The sequence below is a fragment of the Nelumbo lutea genome, chromosome 1 (genome assembly GCF_056320005.1).
Source record: "Nelumbo lutea isolate HS-2025 chromosome 1, American lotus-T2T, whole genome shotgun sequence".
Classification (NCBI taxonomy): domain Eukaryota; kingdom Viridiplantae; phylum Streptophyta; class Magnoliopsida; order Proteales; family Nelumbonaceae; genus Nelumbo; species Nelumbo lutea.
Genome location: NC_142684.1, coordinates 14,874,581 through 14,892,647, shown reverse-complemented (window position 1 = coordinate 14,892,647; position 18,067 = coordinate 14,874,581). Strand labels below are relative to the sequence as shown.

Below are 18,067 nucleotides of genomic sequence, written 5' to 3'. Positions count from 1 at the left end.
AACATGAGCATGAGCATGAGCGAGTGAAGCATATCCCCAATATTCATTTTACTGCCCTACGTGATGGACGCAGGGTTACAAACGTGAAGAGTTCAAAAGAACCATGCGACCAATTGTAATGGAAAACAACAATATTAGTGCCTCAATGTCCTCCAAGCATTTATATAGTAAGTTTCTTCTTCACGTTTTCATGAGTTGCGCTGCATTAGCTAGATAAGGAATTAAGGACATAAATCCTTGCTCCATAATTTTTCCTTGAAATTGAGATGTTCTTCTGTCCTATTTCTTTACCAAATTGACATTGATTTTCTTTTCTTTTCTTTTCTTTTCTTTTTTTTTTTTTTACATCATTCATCACAGGTTTAACACGGCAAACACTACTCAATGATCAATGCAATTGGTAAGCAACATCTTCCGTTCTGTTGGTCATCTCCAACTATTTTAGGTAGATGGGGCTGCCTTACAGCCTTAATAATATATATCATTAAAACAAAAGATAGAAACTTGTGGTGGGTTTTATTGATGAACAATTCAAAGTATGACACAGTTTAGGTACCAAAAGAAAAAGGAAAGAATCTGTTTTGAAGTCCAAATATATACCTCATTTCATTTATAAATTATTACAATTGTATATTGATAGGTTGTATGACTGCCCAAACGGGATGGATGGTACTAGATCACACAAGGTTAGCGTCTCAACTATACCATCATAGTCAAAGCTCTCACATTAGGAAGTGATACACAAACCATCACGCCAAGTAGAATTATAAGGTTTGTTTGATTCATCTCTCAAAAGGTATTTCATTTAGTTTCTCTAATTTTTAATTTTATGTTTAAAATAATCCCTCTTGTAGTAGTTAATATTTTATATAACATTTTCGGGCAACAACTTAGTTCCACTGTTTTGTAACTAATTAATGTTTTAATAGATATCAATTAATAAACGTTAAGAAATTTACCATGGATTTTAGATATTAGAATTAAGGCTTAAAATGGTATCTATTTTTCTTAATCCAATTTGAATTTGATCCCACTAAGGGAAATCTGAATTCGATATATTTGTTCTTTACTTTTCAATTTAATAGATACTTTGCCTTCTTCAAATTGTATATGGCATTAAAGAGAGTGGAGTGAAACAGGACTCATGTAATCGATCCTGTATAATTGGGATGAGGCTTGAGGCTTGAACGATGATGATGATGCTGATTTATTTAAAAACTTTATTGTATCTATTGATAAAATTAGCTTGAATGACTCAAAAAAAGAAAAAAAGGAAGGGGGGGGGGAAGGTTTGAATATTCTATTTTTATTAAAGAGCTATATGTTCAGTTTTATACAAGTTACTTTCAGAGAGTTAGTCTCCCACTTTCTCTCCTTTCAATTAATCATATTTATAAGGAAGCTTAATAGGCCCATAGATTTTTCTAGAGAAACAAGATACTGATTTGGATCATTTCACCACTTTCAACAATGTTTCTCAGCTGCCAAGTCAAGGTGCTAGAGATTAGTTTATGAAGATTTTTTGGATCTTCCACTTTTGGGGATTAGCTAATGGCAATGTGTTTCTTGTATGGGGGCATTCTTTTTTTTTGGATCTTCCCTTGTTTCTTTCAATCCCGTTTTTAATAATAATTAATAAAACTTTAAGGGGGCATTCTTTTTTTATGGATTTGGAGAAGGGGGAAAGTTGGTCAATGGGATTTTGGTTCCCATTGACCAAAAATCTCATGCTCTTTTTTCAGCTTTATGTGGGGATTAGGGAAAGTTTATCTTCAATGTGATAACCATCTCCTAGATGGGTAAATAACTTTCCCACATAGGGGGAAAGTAGCCAATACTTGAATGGGATAAAAGTGCCCCTTTTAATAATGGATTTCTATGGATAAAATGGTCATTGCCTTATTTACCTGAGATAAGTGTTTATCAGGAAAAACTTACCCAGGTAATTGTATCTACCCAGGTAAGTAACTTACCGAAAAGTGAACGGGGCATAAGGTATTTAGCCCTCCCTGGAGTAAATTTTGGGACTTCAAACGAAAAATGTTATTTTCAATGCAATTGTTCATGATATCAAAGCCATTTTTATTTCATCTTATGAATAATATATAACATTTTGGAATTTTTTTAGTTTAATCTATTAATGCTATTAAACATTCAATTGAAATCCAAATTCAAATTAAATTTGACATAAATCCTACTGATGAAAATCCATATGAATCTGGATCTAGGTATTTCTGATTCAATGAGATCCATTTGCAGTCCTAATTGGAATTTTTTCCTACTCGCAATAGCCCTCTCTCTCTCTCTCTCTTCTCTTCTCTTTCTCTCTCTCTTCTCTTTCTCACAACACGTCTTCTCCTTCCCTCTTCTTTTCAGTCACGCGAGCTGTTTCCCTCTTTTGCTGCTCTCCCTAGAAAGCCTCACCAACATGTGCTCCTGAGTGAAGGCAACCAAGTCTTTGGAAAGTAGTTCTCAAGACAACGGAGTTGCTGGCTAGCACCATGGGTAGGGGTATGTCTCACATGAAAATCATTGTAAGAGCCTCATCATTCCTTATAGATTTTGGCAAACTTTAACTAAGTCCCAGAAAAACGAAATCAAATCTGATCAGAACTTGTAAAATCAATTTCTCTCGGTCAAACCATTGCATTGAGCTGAAATTTGTATATTTTGAAGTTTAAGAAGTATAGAGGAGACCCTCCAAATAAGGAGAGGTCTCTTGTTATTGCTTTAAAAGGCATTAGAGGTGTATTCCTGGAAACACGCCTCCAGGTGAGGCGCTAAGAAAACACTAAGAGTTGCATAGTAGAGGCATACACCTATGTTGTTGATCAGTTGGCCACAGACCTAACTTTGTCCACTAATGGCCATTCTTACTTCAAATTACCTAGCTCTACTATGTTGTTGGCCACCAGATTCATAAATTGATCGAATTCATTGAGGGTTTCTAACCACAATTCAGTTTGCATTCAGCTCAACAAAAAGCCTCTTGTCCCTATAAGCATCCACAGGCTGATATGACCTTATCATTTTTCCCCAGGTAATCCTAGGACCAAAGATCCAATATTGAGGCTCCATCTCTCACCAATTGATTCAGCTACATATCTTACATTCTCACTCAAAGATTTAATGTTGAGGCTTGATCTCTTATTCCTGTTCATTCTGCCTGCTTATGTCCTTTAAATATTTGCGAATATCATTTCTAATCAGGCATCAAGATGGATAACTATCTGTATTTAATACGAAATATTATATATGTGATTTGGATTCATTTTGAACCTGTGAATTTGTAAATGGTTTGAATTTATTAATCTTATTCATCTAATATGTTATTCATTGTGGGTTTAACTTTCTACTATCAACTTGGATATTTTTTCCCTAATAGATTCTATTTATTGTTATTTGTTGATAATATTATCATTGTTACCTACAACATATGTGCTATGAGTACTAAATTGCTTAATTTTTGTTTACCAATTCCTTTAAATCATATCTTGTATAAATCTCTATAAGATTTCTGAAATGGTTGATTGAATTGATATTAATTTTGAATTACATTTGAATAATATATAAAAGAAAAGGAGAGAATGATGTTGATCAAGGTTAAGTAAGTTAGGTAGAATGCCCAGAAAATCTTAAACTTCAAATTTTAGTTAAAATGTCTTTCTAATAATTCTCAATAAATATAAACTTCTGCTATAAACTAAATGAACTATGGCTAGGCTTCAGTCAATAGCTGGTCTCCTAATAATACACGACCTAAAAGCGGATTGAGGTGTAAGGAGGCTTATACGTGGTATGGTTTGAATGGAAGATGTAAAGATTGAGACTCAAAAGGCAAAGCCTAATGAGATACTTCCTAACAGCCAAGATGTTGGCAATGCTTCAATGCTTTAAAACCAATAAAAAACAAAGGGAAAAAATGCTTCTACCTAAGAAATTGCTTCTTCCTCATGGTGGAACAAAGTGGTCAATCATGATAAGTTTTATAACTTGGATGGTTCATCTCCCGTTCACGAGTTTGTATCTCAACTAATGAAGTCCCAAATATACTCTTTTTGTATAAATCCATTAAAATTATAAAGATCACAATTTTATATTTTTGTTTAGGCTAACTAAAATAATGGAGTGACAGGGCCCCTTCGCTAGTAACTAATTATTTTGATTAGAAGAGATTATACTAATTTTTAGAGATTTTTACATACAAGTCCTTGTCACAGCCAATTGAATGGTGGCTCAGTTGGCAAGTTAGCTGGGTAGTTCCAATAGAGACGTGGAATCGAGTCCTGCTATTATCACCTACATTGAAAAGTTAGTCTTGATAACTAAAAAAAACAAATCATTGTCACAAGAATTTGTTTTTCTTAATTAATACTTTCATGCATTAAATTTACCTTCTAAATTTTGTTTGTCAGAATGCATTAACTTGGAAGATGTTAGCTTAATTTCTTTCCTGCAATTTCCATCCAAAATAACAGTAATCCACTCTATGAAACACTAAATTTTAAGTGAAAGATACAATGGGTAGGGAAGACGGACCAAAACTTTGGGGCTTACGAAGATAAGATACAAATTGTTAGAATGGACATTTTTTGGCTCCTAATGGGCTACGCAACAGGGGTAGCCCACTAATCAAGCCCATAAAAGCCTTTAAAAAAACAATAAATAAAAAACTAATTGCAGGCAGAATTTGATCCAAGTCTTCGGCTACGACTAGCAGTAAACCTTATCAACCAGCCAATTGACACCTTGAAACCCCCTAAGTCACCTTGTGCCAGTTGGTGGAACAGACAGGAATGTGAAATATAGTTTTGGTGGGTTCGGATCTTCTACGCTTTTTTTTTTTTTCTGTACCTTTTCGTGGCTCCTCCGTTCAGTTTGTGACAGGTATTATATTACACTAGTAAACATGTACGTGCATTTGCACGTGACAGTATCTCCAAGATAAAACTATTTACAATTTATGGATAGTTTTTGAATAGTTATAAGTGGACAGTTTTTGGTGTGAGAGTAAAGGATGCATATGCCCTCTTTTATGCCCGTTGTATGCTGCTTAGATAAGGGATAAAAAATGTCCAACGAAAATTCCAAAAAAAAGGGACATTCGCTATTTAATAGGTAGTACAGATCTGTGTCCTCATATGGATGTATATGAACAGAAAAAGGGAAGGTGGAAATAGTCTCAAAAAATGAAAAAAAAAAAATGTTGTTACAAAAAGAATGACTAGCATAGTTGACATCTCATAGATTTCTTTTGTGCTTATTTTAACCAACTAATATAAGTTGATGTACATGCAATAATTCCATAAACAGATACATAATGATATCTAAAATTATAAATTAAATTCCTTATGAATTATAAATTGATCTCTCTATATCAAATTGGTTCCTCAAAATGGTATAAGATTGTGGAAGTTATTTATTTAGAAAACATTAATTATAAAAGGTTCTATTAAGACCAACAAATCAAACAAATAAAGGAATTAAAAGGAAACAAAAAGATCTGGCCATGGAGAGATCGAATCAAACGACCTGGTACTTCTACTAGGTATATGCGAGAGCCTGTACATGATCATTCCATAGTTTGAAAGCTTTGTCTACCGTGGTATTGTTGAGACACTAATCTTGTGTGATCTAGTACCCTCCATCCCTTTTGGACAATCACGGAACCTATCAACACATATTAATAATTTCAAAATGAAATAAAGTATATTTAAAATTCGAATACATATTAAGGTGAAACCTTCTTCCTTTTGCTTTATTCTCTCTCTATTTTTCCTCTTAAGGCGTTGACTGGTTTAATAAACCTATCACAATTTTATTTTATTTAAATGATATTTTAAAAGAAATAAAAAAAACTCCTCTAGGGTGTGTAATTGAGCTGAGGCAAACCGAACTTAAATAGCAGAGACTAGAAGGTGGGGAATAGTTTTATATGAGTAAATTGCTGAAACTTTCCCTAAAGTTCCAATTTTTGTTTTTTTTTTTTTTTTTAATTTCTTTTGATGGGCTACACAACAAGGATAGCCATCTTTCAACTCATAACCCCCCAACTCAAGTGTAGGCGGGACTCGATCCCAAGTCTCCACTATGACCAACATGAGACCTTACCAACCAAATGGTTGGCACTTTGATTATATTTCAAATTTTCTATTCATATGAATTAATACTTTAAACCCTTCCAATCTCGTTTTTGAAATTGTTTTATTTTCCAAATTTACACTCTATATCAATAATCAAAGGTAAAGCTGAAACTTCAAATTCTCTTTTTTTAATTGTTTATAAAATTTGTATTATTTTTTATGTAGAAGTCAGCCTTAACAATAACTGTATGGATATTTTGGATATTTTCATATCTCTTTTTAGACAATTCTAATATAAAAGATCTATTGTAATTGTATCAAAAAGTTTAGAGGGTAATTGCAATTACCAAATTTTAGGGGAAGCTTTGATAATTTATCCTTTTATATTTATATATGATTAATACAAATTAACTTCAAGTTAGAGTAAGTAAAATCGAACTCAAACATAAACTGTTGAATTAAAGCTCGATTCAATTGCACCCCACCAAATATATTTAGGGATGACCATTAATAAATAGAAGACTACAGCTTACCAATTGCATTGGTCATTGAGTAGTGTTTGCCGAGTTATACCTGTCATGCATGAAGCTAAATAAATAAATAATTGAAATAAATCATGAGAACATCTTCCGGTGTTGTCTCATCATTCCTTATATACACGGCTGAGATATGTACTGAAGGCTGAGATTTCTAAAATAATAAAATAAAATAATGAAGACGACGATGGAAATAAAATATCAAACTTACGAAATAGATGATTGCATGAAATTGAGGCATTGATGTTACTTTCCACCAGAAATTGGCCCATAGTTCTTCTGAACTCTTCGTTTGTGTAAGTAACCCTACGTCCTTCGCAAAGTGCAGTAAAATAAATGTTGGGTATATGCTTCACTCGCTTATGCTCATGTTCAACATCATTTGGACAGAGAACCATCCTCTCCAACTGTTCCGGCATGTCGATCAAATTAAGATCTTTTAGATTTGTGAGATGTTCGATTCCTGAAGGCAGAATCTTCAATTGCCCACATGACCGAATTACTAGCTCTTCAAGAACAGGCATTGCACCTTTCGCTACCGTCACAGAATTCAATCTGTCAAAGTTGCAGATGTCTAGTTCCTTCAGTTTTCTAAATCCATTTGCCTCAAAATACAGATCTTCTGCATCAGATGTTCGACTGAGAAAGAGCTTCATTAGATTAGGCATTGTCTGAAGCACTCTAATGGGGTCATCTCTTAACATTGAAGACTGCAAACCTATGTAGACTAGGCTATGGAGTGAAGTAATCCAGCTCGGCAATCTCTCTAGGCGCCCTACTAACCACAAAAGCTGAAGCATCAAAGGAGGAGAGGACATGGAATGCAAATCAAGAAGCTCATCCTCGTGTATGGAAATTGCACGCAGGGTCCGGAGATCATTCATCTTTTCGAGGGAGGCACATAAACCTTTTCCATGCTGTCTTCTTAGCTTTGTAATGCCTAAATTTCTTAGTTTGGTCAAGTTTCCCAACTCTCTAACTATGCGAGTTCCATCTTCATCTGCTTCAATTACTTCTAGCTTTTGCAGAGCTGTTAGCTGCCCTATCCCCTTGTTCATCATCACCCCCTGCAACCCAATTCTGTGAAAGGAATAAGCAAAAAGGTGCCGCAGGTGTCGAAGCTTTACTGTATGTACAGGCAGCTTATTCACAAATGTATTTCTAAGGTCCAATACTAAAAGATTTCTTAAGTTACTCAAGGAGTTAGGAAGCACTCTGATCTTTGTGTTCTTCAAACTCAAATACCTCAAATGAAAGAGACTTACAATTTCATCGGGAAAACTTTCCAAAGGAGCATCCTGTAAATCCAGTACTTTTAGTAGTTTGAGGTCACCCAGAAGCCTGTGCACACAGTTCCCCTTCTTCAGATTTTCTACCCCGAACATGAAAAGAGATCGAAGATGGGAGACATCTGATTTTTTCCAATTGGAAACATCACCACAGCTATGGTGAACCGATACTCGGCGGGGGCTCTGATGAACAAAATATGCATCCTGCTTGATGGTAACTTTACAAAACCTCTCCTCTTCAGACTTTGTGATACTGATCTCACGCAAGAGATCATGGACACGGCAGCTTCTTACCCTGCCATCATGATACAATTCCATGGCCTGAAGCATGTTCCTCTGGATGAGTTCCCTGAGATACGACTCAGCAACATCTTCTAAACTTTTACCTCTTGCTTCCTTGACAAATCCTTCAGCTATCCATAACCGGATGAGTCTCCCACATTTGATGATATAGTTTTCAGGAAAAATACCCAAATATAAGAAACAAGATTTCAGGTGGAATGGCAGATCATTATAACTCAAAGACAAAATTCTTGTCATGGGTGTGAGCATGATATTAGTTTCTAGCTCATGACCAATACTATCATGCAATTTCTGCAATTCAAAAGCACTTTGGGTTTTCCTTGAGAAAAGCCCACCTATAGTTACAATTGCAAGAGGCATCCCTTCACATCTCTTTACAATCTTATGAGACAACTCCTCTAGCCCAAGAGGACAGTTATGCTCCCTAAAAGCTTTCATGCAGAAAAGCTTCCAGGAATCTCCAAATGGTAGTGGTTTCAGGTTATAAACATGACTAAGTGATTCTACACAGTAAGAAGCTACCTCATGGTTTCGTGTTGTAAGCATGATTCTACTACCACAGTTATTACAAGGCAAAGCGTGCTGTATGGAGTTCCATGGATCCATGTTCCAAACATCATCAAAGATGACTACAAACTTCTTGTGCCTTAAGAACTCCCTTGCCTTGTCAATCAAATCGATTTGCTCCATTGTGTCCATTCTGTCGATCTGTGACTCCTTTCTTGCTTCACAAAATTGCTTCAGCATGGCCCTTAATAGATCTTGGACTGCAAAAGACTTGGATACAGTTACCCAAGCGCGGAATTCGAAGTGGGTAGTCACCTTCTCATCATCGAATACCTTCTTGACGAGCGTCGTCTTGCCCAGTCCGCCCATGCCAACCACAGCAAATACCAGACGCCGTGATTCTCCTTCGACCAACCAACGCACCAATTCGTCTCTCGGCTTGCCTATGCCCACAATTTGATCCTCTTCCATGTAAAGAGAAGCTACTCGAAAGTCAGTTCTTGTATGGTTCCTAGAGACATTGGAACTCGACCCTTGGATTGAACTTCTTAATTGATACCTTTCACTTCTCTCCTTTATTTCACGGATCCTCACTTTAAATTCTTCTATTTTTGTGCCAAATTCATGGCGTTGACTCAGTTCCATGAAAAGGCAAACAGATTTACGAATAAAGCAGATGAATTTATGATTCTGAACCTGTAATTTTCGATGATTGAATTCGTCCAGGACATCTTCAATGTCGTACGCCAACTCTCTCACTTGACTTACCCAAGCATTCACTACCTTGTGGCAGTCTCCCCCCACCTCTGATGCATCCTGTAAGAAGGACTCCACGCTTTCAAGTTCTTCTTTTATGTATTTGATGCCTCTCCCAACCCCACTCAACAATCTTGCTTCTTCAACAATCAAGGACTGTAACTTGTCAATAAGAAAGCTTAAAGCACCGTCCGCCATTTCCACTCAACAAACAAATATTGAGTCTCTCAAACAATAAAAACTAGATGAATATCGAGTCTTTTACCGTTGTAATTTGATCTTTTGTTCCCGTGACGAATGTTATGCATGGCGCCTACTGTCAACAACCACAAGTGGGGGACAAGGCATCTACAACGGGCTAGCTATAATATTCATGGAATCGATAAAAAAATAAAATAAAATCCATCATGACATATGGCTTGGAAAAAAAAAAGGGTTTGATGTATCAATCGAATCGGATGAACGGCAGACAAAATCATACACAGGGGACCAGAAAACCTACCAGGCTATCACAAATGAATTCACATGGTCAATCCCAATAATGCTCATAGTCAATGGTCATAGTCATAATGGATTGAGGCCACACCTACGTGGAATCTCCAAGTGGAAAATTGAGATAGGTCATCCAGTGTGAACAACTATGGGCCCTAGAGTAGATTTTAATGGTCGGAATAGAAGTCGAAATACAAGTAATATGCTTGTATCAATCAAATCCATCAAAGACAAAGCAATGATATAATGGCCAAAATTCATCAAAATTCATCAAATCAATACAAATTTTATGAGAATATATATTTTTTCTATTACAAATTCAATGTTTGTGTTTCTTTAGAAAACATCCAATTTGGTGTTTATATCATAAATGTCAACACCCAATCCTTATGTCTATATTTTTTTAGTGGAAATAGTTATCTGATGTGATCTGATAAGATAATTTTTCAAAAATTTATATTGTTCAACCAAAAACATCACAATTAAAAGTGACAATGATACCAAACACAACCTAAATGACCAATTCATCATCCATGGTTGTACTCTCCTAAGTCCTGATCCCTGAACAAGCATTGCTGGATGATTCACAGCCCCTGATGTTCTCTTATACAGAAAGCAAGGTGGTGGTTGAAAAGTTCCATCATAGATCTATAGCATTCAGCCTCTATTGACTTGAGAAGTTCAAATATCCATTTTTTGCTTTTAGTAAAACTTTCTCTCTCTAGAATTTTTCCCAGACCACACAACGGGTAAAGCAGGTTTTAAGGGCCACACTTAATTAACGAGTGGGAGAAGCATGATTAGAGTCAAATTTTGTGCATGTCAAGTACAGTTCAATCTCAAAAGTAAAATTCTTGAGCCCTTTAGTAGGAGGCCCTACAAAAATCTTCAAATAAGATGTAAGTGTTAAGATAATGATGAAGAGTCTTTGACGTGTTGGAGTTCGGGAACCTATCCTGTTATTTCATCAGTTAGTTTCTTTGTTGTACTCCGTGTTTATCATATAGAAGTTGATTGTAATCCCAACTCCTATTCAATGTATATAAATAGACACCAGGGCCAAATCATGATCAACAGGTTTTTCCCATTCTATTAGTTTATGTCATTTGTTTCCTCTCTGTTATTTCTTTATCTTGGTATCAGACCCAACGTCCTCATGGCCTCTTCTAGAGATTTTTCTCTCGCATCAAAGTAGGTGAGCTCGACTGTTGATAACTCCACTGGGCTGCCCCAGCTTCCAAACATCACCCACTACATCCCAGTGAAGCTAACTAGCGAAAATTATCTGTTGTGGAAGAACCAGTTTCTTCCTATTCTCTATACCCATAAGCTGATGGGTATTATCGATGGCTCCATTTCCAGCTCCGCCCAAGGAGATCGTTGATCCCAGTGATCCATCGAGAAGTATTCCAAATCCTACCTTTAAGAGATGGTTTCAGCTTGATCAGTTAGTACTCAGTTGGTTGATCTCATACTTGACCGAAAGCATTATGGCGCAAGTTGTTGGACTACGGTCTTCTCAAGAGGTTTGGAATGTTCTTTCCAAATCTTACTCGACTCTCTCTCGCTCCAAAATCCTTCAACTCTGATGCCAGTTACAATCATTGAGGAAAGTTACGCTCACTGTTAGTGATTATGTACATCGTGCTAAATCTATTACAGATAACTTGACTACTATGGCGGAACCGATCTTGCCAAGAGATCTCGCCATGCATATTTTGTGCGGCTTAGGCTCAGAATACGAGTTTGTAGTCAGTGTTGTCACCAATAGATCTGATATGGAGCAATTGGACGTCGATGATGTGATCGGGATCCTGTTGAACCATGAGGCGCTACTCGAACAACGTAGCAGTACTGTCACTGATCACACTTCACCCACAGCCAGTAGAGATGGTTTATATTGCTTCCCAGATTCTTCATCAAATAAGTCTCGTTCAGTGTTGGTTGGTGAAAAAGTCTCAGTTGATGATTGGCATCGATGGCTTGGACATCCGGCTCTTCGGGTTGTGAGGCAAGTCTTGTCTAAGTATGGTACAGTGGTCAGTTTAGACGACAAACAGTATGTGAGACTTGTCAATTAGGAAAAAGTCGCAAGTTGTCATTAGCATCTTCTATTTTCGAGTCCAAAAGACCTCTGGAGTTGGTTTTCTCAGATGTTTGGGGACCGGCTCCAGTTGAGTCTCAACAGGGTTTCAAATATTATGTAGTGTTTGTTGATGATTTTAGTAGATTCTCCTGGATTTTTCCCATGTGTAATAAATCGGAAGTTTATGATATTTTTGTAAATTTCAAGAGACATGTTGAAGTCATGTTTGATGCAAAAATAAAAAATTTCCAATCAGATTAGGGAGGAGAGTACAAAAGACTCTAAATTGCTTGAAAGGAAGCATCGACATATTATAGAATCAACACAGTCTCTAGTGGCCACCTTGTCTCTTCCCTTTAGTTTGTGGGCCAATGCGGCTATCATGGCTACTTTTTGGATTAACAGACTCCCAAGTCCCATGATTGGCGGTAAAACACCATATGAGAAGCTTTTTGGAATGACTCTAGATTACAAAATGTTGAAGATCTTCGGTTGTGCATGCTATCCACTCTCCCACAAATAAGTTCAACTACCGATCTATGAAGTGCATCTTCTTGGGTTACAGTGACAAACACAAAGGCTATAGGTGCTACCACTCTCCCACAGGTCGAGAATACATTTGCAGACATGTCATATTCGATGAGGTGACCTTTCTAGGCATTCCTAACCATGCCAAGCTAGATAATGTCTCCTCGGTGGAGCATAATGGCGTTTTTATTCAGGAACCTGCGCACATCTCTTGACCCACCACTACAGCTGTCCCAGATCTGAAGTTGCTTCAGATCTGCGCATGTTGCACTCTCCTGATGAACCATCCAGCACCAACAATCTGAGGCACATGACGACAAGCCCATTAATAGGCCCATGAGCGAAACTGGCATCTCTCCTTCTCCTATCTCCCATGCTGAGTCGTCTACATCACGTCGGCGTACACGGCTTGTACAGGATTTACTGGATGCGACTAGACCAGTTCCACAACCTAGCCGCAACCACCGCATGGTCACAAGGTCAATGGATGGCTCACTTCCAAGGCAGACCAGCACTGCAATCAGGTACCCATTACCAAATGCCTTAGTTGCACAATTAAATCCTGGTTCCTAAGAGCCCACTACCTTTTTTGAAGCCTCAAAACACTCTCATTGGCGTGATGCAATGAGAAAGGAGTATGCAACTATAGTGAGAAATAATACATGGAGATTGGTGCCTAGAAAACCCAACATGAACATTATTGGTACAAAATGTGTCTTCAAAATAAAACAAAAGCCAGATGGTTCAGTAGAGAGATACAAGGCATTTTAGTGGTCCAAGGTTTTTCTCAAGTTCCAGGAGTGGATTTTTGTGACACTTTCAGCCTGGTAGCAAAACAATTGACCATTCACACATTACGTGCCCTTGCCGTTTCTCAACAGTGGTGCATTCACCAACTGCATTTTGATAATGCCTTTTTAAATTGGTTCATTGAATAAGAGATTTATGTCCAATAGCCCAAGGGGTTTGAACACTCCCAATACCCCTCACATGTATGCAAGTTTGACAAGGCTCTTCATGGACTTCGCCAAGCACCGCGGGCCTAGTATGCCCGCCTTACGTCCCACTTACTTGCCATTGGCTTTCAGTGCTCAATCAAACCCCTCATTGTTTGTGTACTCTAAAGATGGGGTTCGGATCTACATGCTCATATATGTAGATGATATACTCATTATGAGCAATATGTCTCAAGCCATTGAAGTGTAGTTTCCAAACTTGCTACTGTCTTCTGAGTAAAGGACTTGGAACCTAACCGTTATTTCTTAGGCATGGAACTTATTCATAGAAATCTGGTATGCTTCTCTCACAAAAAAGTTATAATTTTAATCTACTACAAAGGGCTCATATGGTTCATGCCAAACCTATTCTTCTCCAATGGCGGCCAATAGCAAACTTTCCGAAGTTAGTGGAACATCCTTGAAGGACCCTACTGAATACAGGAGTGTTGTTGGGGCTCTACAGTATGTTACTATTACTAAGCCTGATATAGCATTCGTGGTAAATAAGGTGTGCCAGTTTCTTCACACACCAACAATTGATCATTGGGCTGTCGTAAGGCATATACTGCGTTACTTGAAAGGCACCATTGACCATGGGCTTTTCTTCGCTTCCAACTCATGCCCATTATCTATTTAGGCATTTTTAGATGCCGATTGGGCGGGGTGTCCAGATGACAAGAGATCCACAAGGGGATATGCGATACTCCTAGGCTAGAACTTCATAGCTTGGAGTTCCAAGACATAGGCAACTGTGGCACAGTCTAGTACTGAATCAGAGTTCCAAGCATGTGTCAACACAACCATTGAGATCTTATGGCTGAAAGCACTTCTTGATGATCTAGGGATTCGACTACCCCAAGCACCAACGATTTGGTGTGATAATATTGGAGCAACCTTTCTAGCATCCAATCCTATTTTTCATGCCAGGACATTGCACGTAGAAGTAGACTTCCATTTCTTGTGGAACTTGGTACTTAACAAAAGGACTCAAATGCAGTTTGTATCCTCAAGAGATCAGGTAGCAAGCGTGTTCACCAAACCACTCGGTGAGATGAGTTTCCAATGGTCTAAATTCAAGCTTCATGTTCTAGCAGATAGTTCACTTGAAGGGGGTGTGTTAAGATAATGATGAAGAGACCTTGAGGTGTTGGAGTTCAGGAACCTATCATGTTATCTCATCAGTTAGTTTCCTTGTTGTACTCTGTATTTAATGTTAGACAATTATGCCCTTAGCTCCAATTAGATTGATGTATCTTTTGACATTTATTGTAAATGAATAAAGTGCATAATTGATTCATGTCATTATGGTGTGTTTTTGTGTAATACCCTTAAACTGGATACTTAATGAGACTCTGTTAGTTTAGAATCTTCACAACTGTATGATAGATCTGGGGAAATTTATCCTGCCAAGGCTGACACTGATGTATCACCAAGTTGGTTGGGGTGGCTTGTCTCAGCTGCCAGGGTGAGACCTGAGGTACATGCAGTGTGGGTTTTCTTGGAGATAGATGGGCAAAACTGGAATGTTACACCTGACCCCTAGACTCGATTATGGTACTGCACTAGGTGTCGGATCGAGCTGTCTTTTATATGCCAATCGGTGAGATCCTTAGAGGGGGTCAAAACCTAAGTATGTTGGGACAGTCCGAGAATTCATCTCAGTGGGTGATCATAGTGACAGGATCAGCCCCTTTGTCAGACAAAGTGAACAATCGAGGATGCACTCTCTCTGATGGAAATCTAAACTACCGGTAGTTGATTTCAATCATTGAAATTTGTTTTGCAAATATATATATATATATATATTATGGTTTCAAAATGTTTGTAAAAAGGTTTTAATTCCCAAGATCCATGTGAGTAGAGAGTACAGCATTGTTCCTTGCAGCCGAGGGAGAGGTTCTCTCTTGTCGGGTAGTGTTTGATCATTGTGGGCTGAGAGGTTAAGTGTAAGAACATTGAGGGTAATACCTGATGGGCTAATCTTGTATCTGCCCATAGTCCTTGGGTATTCATAAGGTGGTTGGACCCATGGACCATTTAGTATAATGTTTGGCTCATTAAGAGACCATGGTGATGGACTCAAGGGTTCATTGTGTTGTACAGTGAATTCGGCAAGGCCTTGTAACAAAGGTTGGGCTGAAACCATGTGGCTGATGTATAGATCAATGTTTGGGTCCCATGACATACAAAGAGAGCCAATTGGGCAGCAGGTTAAGAGGTTAAGTGAGCACATAAACTTAATTGGCCTAAATCCCAATTCGAGCTGAGTTAATTAGATTAATTAAATAGGAGCAGATCTAGATTTGGATCAGCAGATAAGGATAAGAGGATAAGTCTTATCCACTTAAAGAGTCTAGATCCAAATAAAGATTTGGATAAGGAAACTCCTAATTTGATTAGGATTAAGCTGATCTTAAACTATAGATAAGATAAAGGATTAACCTTATCACTTAAAGAGTCCAGATCCAAATAAAGATTTGGATCAGGAAACTCCTAATCAGATTAGGAGGTTGTCTCTTTAAGGCTATAAATAAGAAAGCAGGGTGGACATGCAAAAGACACCAGACAAGACATAGAAAAGTGCAGAGTTCTTCCCTGTTCTTGCCGCCCTTACCCAGTTCAATCTCCATTTGTGGGAGTGATCAAGAATTGTTCTTGATATTGCTTCTTGGCAGAAGAAGCAATCTAAAGTCGTGCTCACCAGCCCTTCACTCCATTCTTGCTGAAGAATTCGATTCCTGCTAAAGAGTCGTCCTACTTATCCTTTTCACCTCACATTGTGTCATCTTTAGTGGAAGCAGTTTTTGGTTTTCTCCTTGGGTGTGAACACCTTCATTGGGAGTTACTGCTACTCCATATCAGGTATATCCCTCTCCTCCCTTTTGGTTTCAGATCTGGTCTACTTTGGTTCAAGATTGATCCTTGAAAATGCAGTTTTCTAAAATAGGAAATGCAATTCCCAAATGGGAGAGAGAAATTTTTAAAATTTCGTCCAACCCTCCTACAGGGTTCGGCCATCCATATGATGGATCTCTTATCCCTTCAGTGGTATAAGATCCAGGTTCAAATCTTGAACCGAATTAAACCATATCTGAATCTATGCAAATGGGCAGAAGGCATTCTACCTGATTTGCACAATTAGCGTTTTTCTAGGAAATCGGTTCCTAGTTTTTGGGTGAATGACCTGAAATTAAATCTTTATAATTTATATATAGAATTGTTCTATATATTTTTCTTGGATTTGGGTTGTTCGTATGGTGGAGATCGAATTCTTTTATTGGCACAAGAAATCTTCGCACCTGTTGATTTATTCTATTCATTCTTGGTCTGTAATTAATTTTATTTTTTTAATTTTTAGACGGAATGTATAGGAATTCGAATATGATGTAATATTAAAAGAAAATTAGGCTTTCTATTTTATTTCATTCAAAAATGAAGCAAAAACCGCAAATGAGAGAATTTCTTAGATTCGGGTTCAGCGATCTGTGATTTGCAATTTTGGAAACTGCATACTACAAACTGGTCTTTGTTTTGCAGGGTAGCAATCTTACGAACAGCCCTCTTACTGATTCTTGGTTGTCATGTATCAGTTGTTTAATTTCAGATCATCTTCTTGAATTGAATATTGAATTAAACATCAAACCCTAGACCCATTCGAACTAGATTGGACCGAATCTATGGTTTGATGGGGGTTGTTTTCAGCCCTAACATTTCCCATATGGCTCAAGGGATTGATGGTTAATTGCAAGATACAATTCAGCCCACATCTGTAAAACCCAGTTTTAATCTGTTAAAACAGCTTTAGCACAATTCAGCATAAATGCTATATGGGTCGAACTGCTCTTCGCAGTTCAGCCCATATACCTAGATAATATAGAGCAGTTCGGCCCATATACCTAGATAATATTAATTGGTAATATTATGGATTTAAAATGAGCTTTATTAATGGGTTTTACAGTTATTTAATTGATTGGATCAATTACCGATTTCATGCATGTGATGTATGGATGTGTGATGTGCTACGTTCATAGGCCATAAGCACTTAGCCCATGCTAAATTGATAGTGGCTCTTTCGCACACCATGGCTGAATGCACATCATTACCATGGCATCCTTAAGATCATTGAATGATCTCTCTACATGGTAGGCCCCACACTAGCTTCCTCCCCAAGAGAAACCATAAGGAACCCTAGTCGTTTAGGGCCCATCTAAATCTGGCTTTATGAAAGTCAGTGGGAGCCACTTTGGTTTGACCTAAATTAAATTAAGGCGTAACTATTCGTTCCCTCCTAAAAATATAAGTGCATGTAATAGGGAGATTTATATGATGAAACTCTCTAAAGGCCTTCCATCATTAGTATGAAGGTTGGCTATATTGGTGGGTGGAGATGCACCGTAAAATTGGGTTATCCATCTATTAATGTAATCGACTGAATTACTTCATAAGATGATAGGAGCATCATAGACCGATGTGGGAAGGGCCTATCCTA

At 37.6% G+C, this 18,067-nt stretch overlaps 1 protein-coding gene and 1 long non-coding RNA gene across 2 annotated transcripts; one reads left to right on the top strand and one right to left on the bottom strand.

Annotated features, from left to right (window-relative positions):
• The first annotated feature begins 630 nt into the window (after nucleotides 1–630).
• On the top strand, nucleotides 631–3,289 carry LOC148873632 (uncharacterized). The gene is made up of 3 exons (XR_016105342.1): nucleotides 631–771; nucleotides 2,377–2,511; nucleotides 3,041–3,289. It is a non-coding gene; the product is annotated as an uncharacterized LOC148873632 (long non-coding RNA).
• Nucleotides 3,290–5,518: 2,229 nt separating this feature from the next.
• On the bottom strand, nucleotides 5,519–9,751 carry LOC148873631 (disease resistance protein RPM1-like). Its single transcript, XM_088986520.1, has 3 exons — nucleotides 6,831–9,751; nucleotides 6,617–6,656; nucleotides 5,519–5,670 (listed from the first exon to the last, which is right to left on the bottom strand). Exons 1-3 carry the CDS (start codon nucleotides 9,670–9,672, stop codon nucleotides 5,598–5,600), a joined length of 2,955 nt encoding a protein of 984 aa, XP_088842646.1. The 5' UTR covers nucleotides 9,673–9,751; the 3' UTR covers nucleotides 5,519–5,597.
• Nucleotides 9,752–18,067: the final 8,316 nt, after the last annotated feature.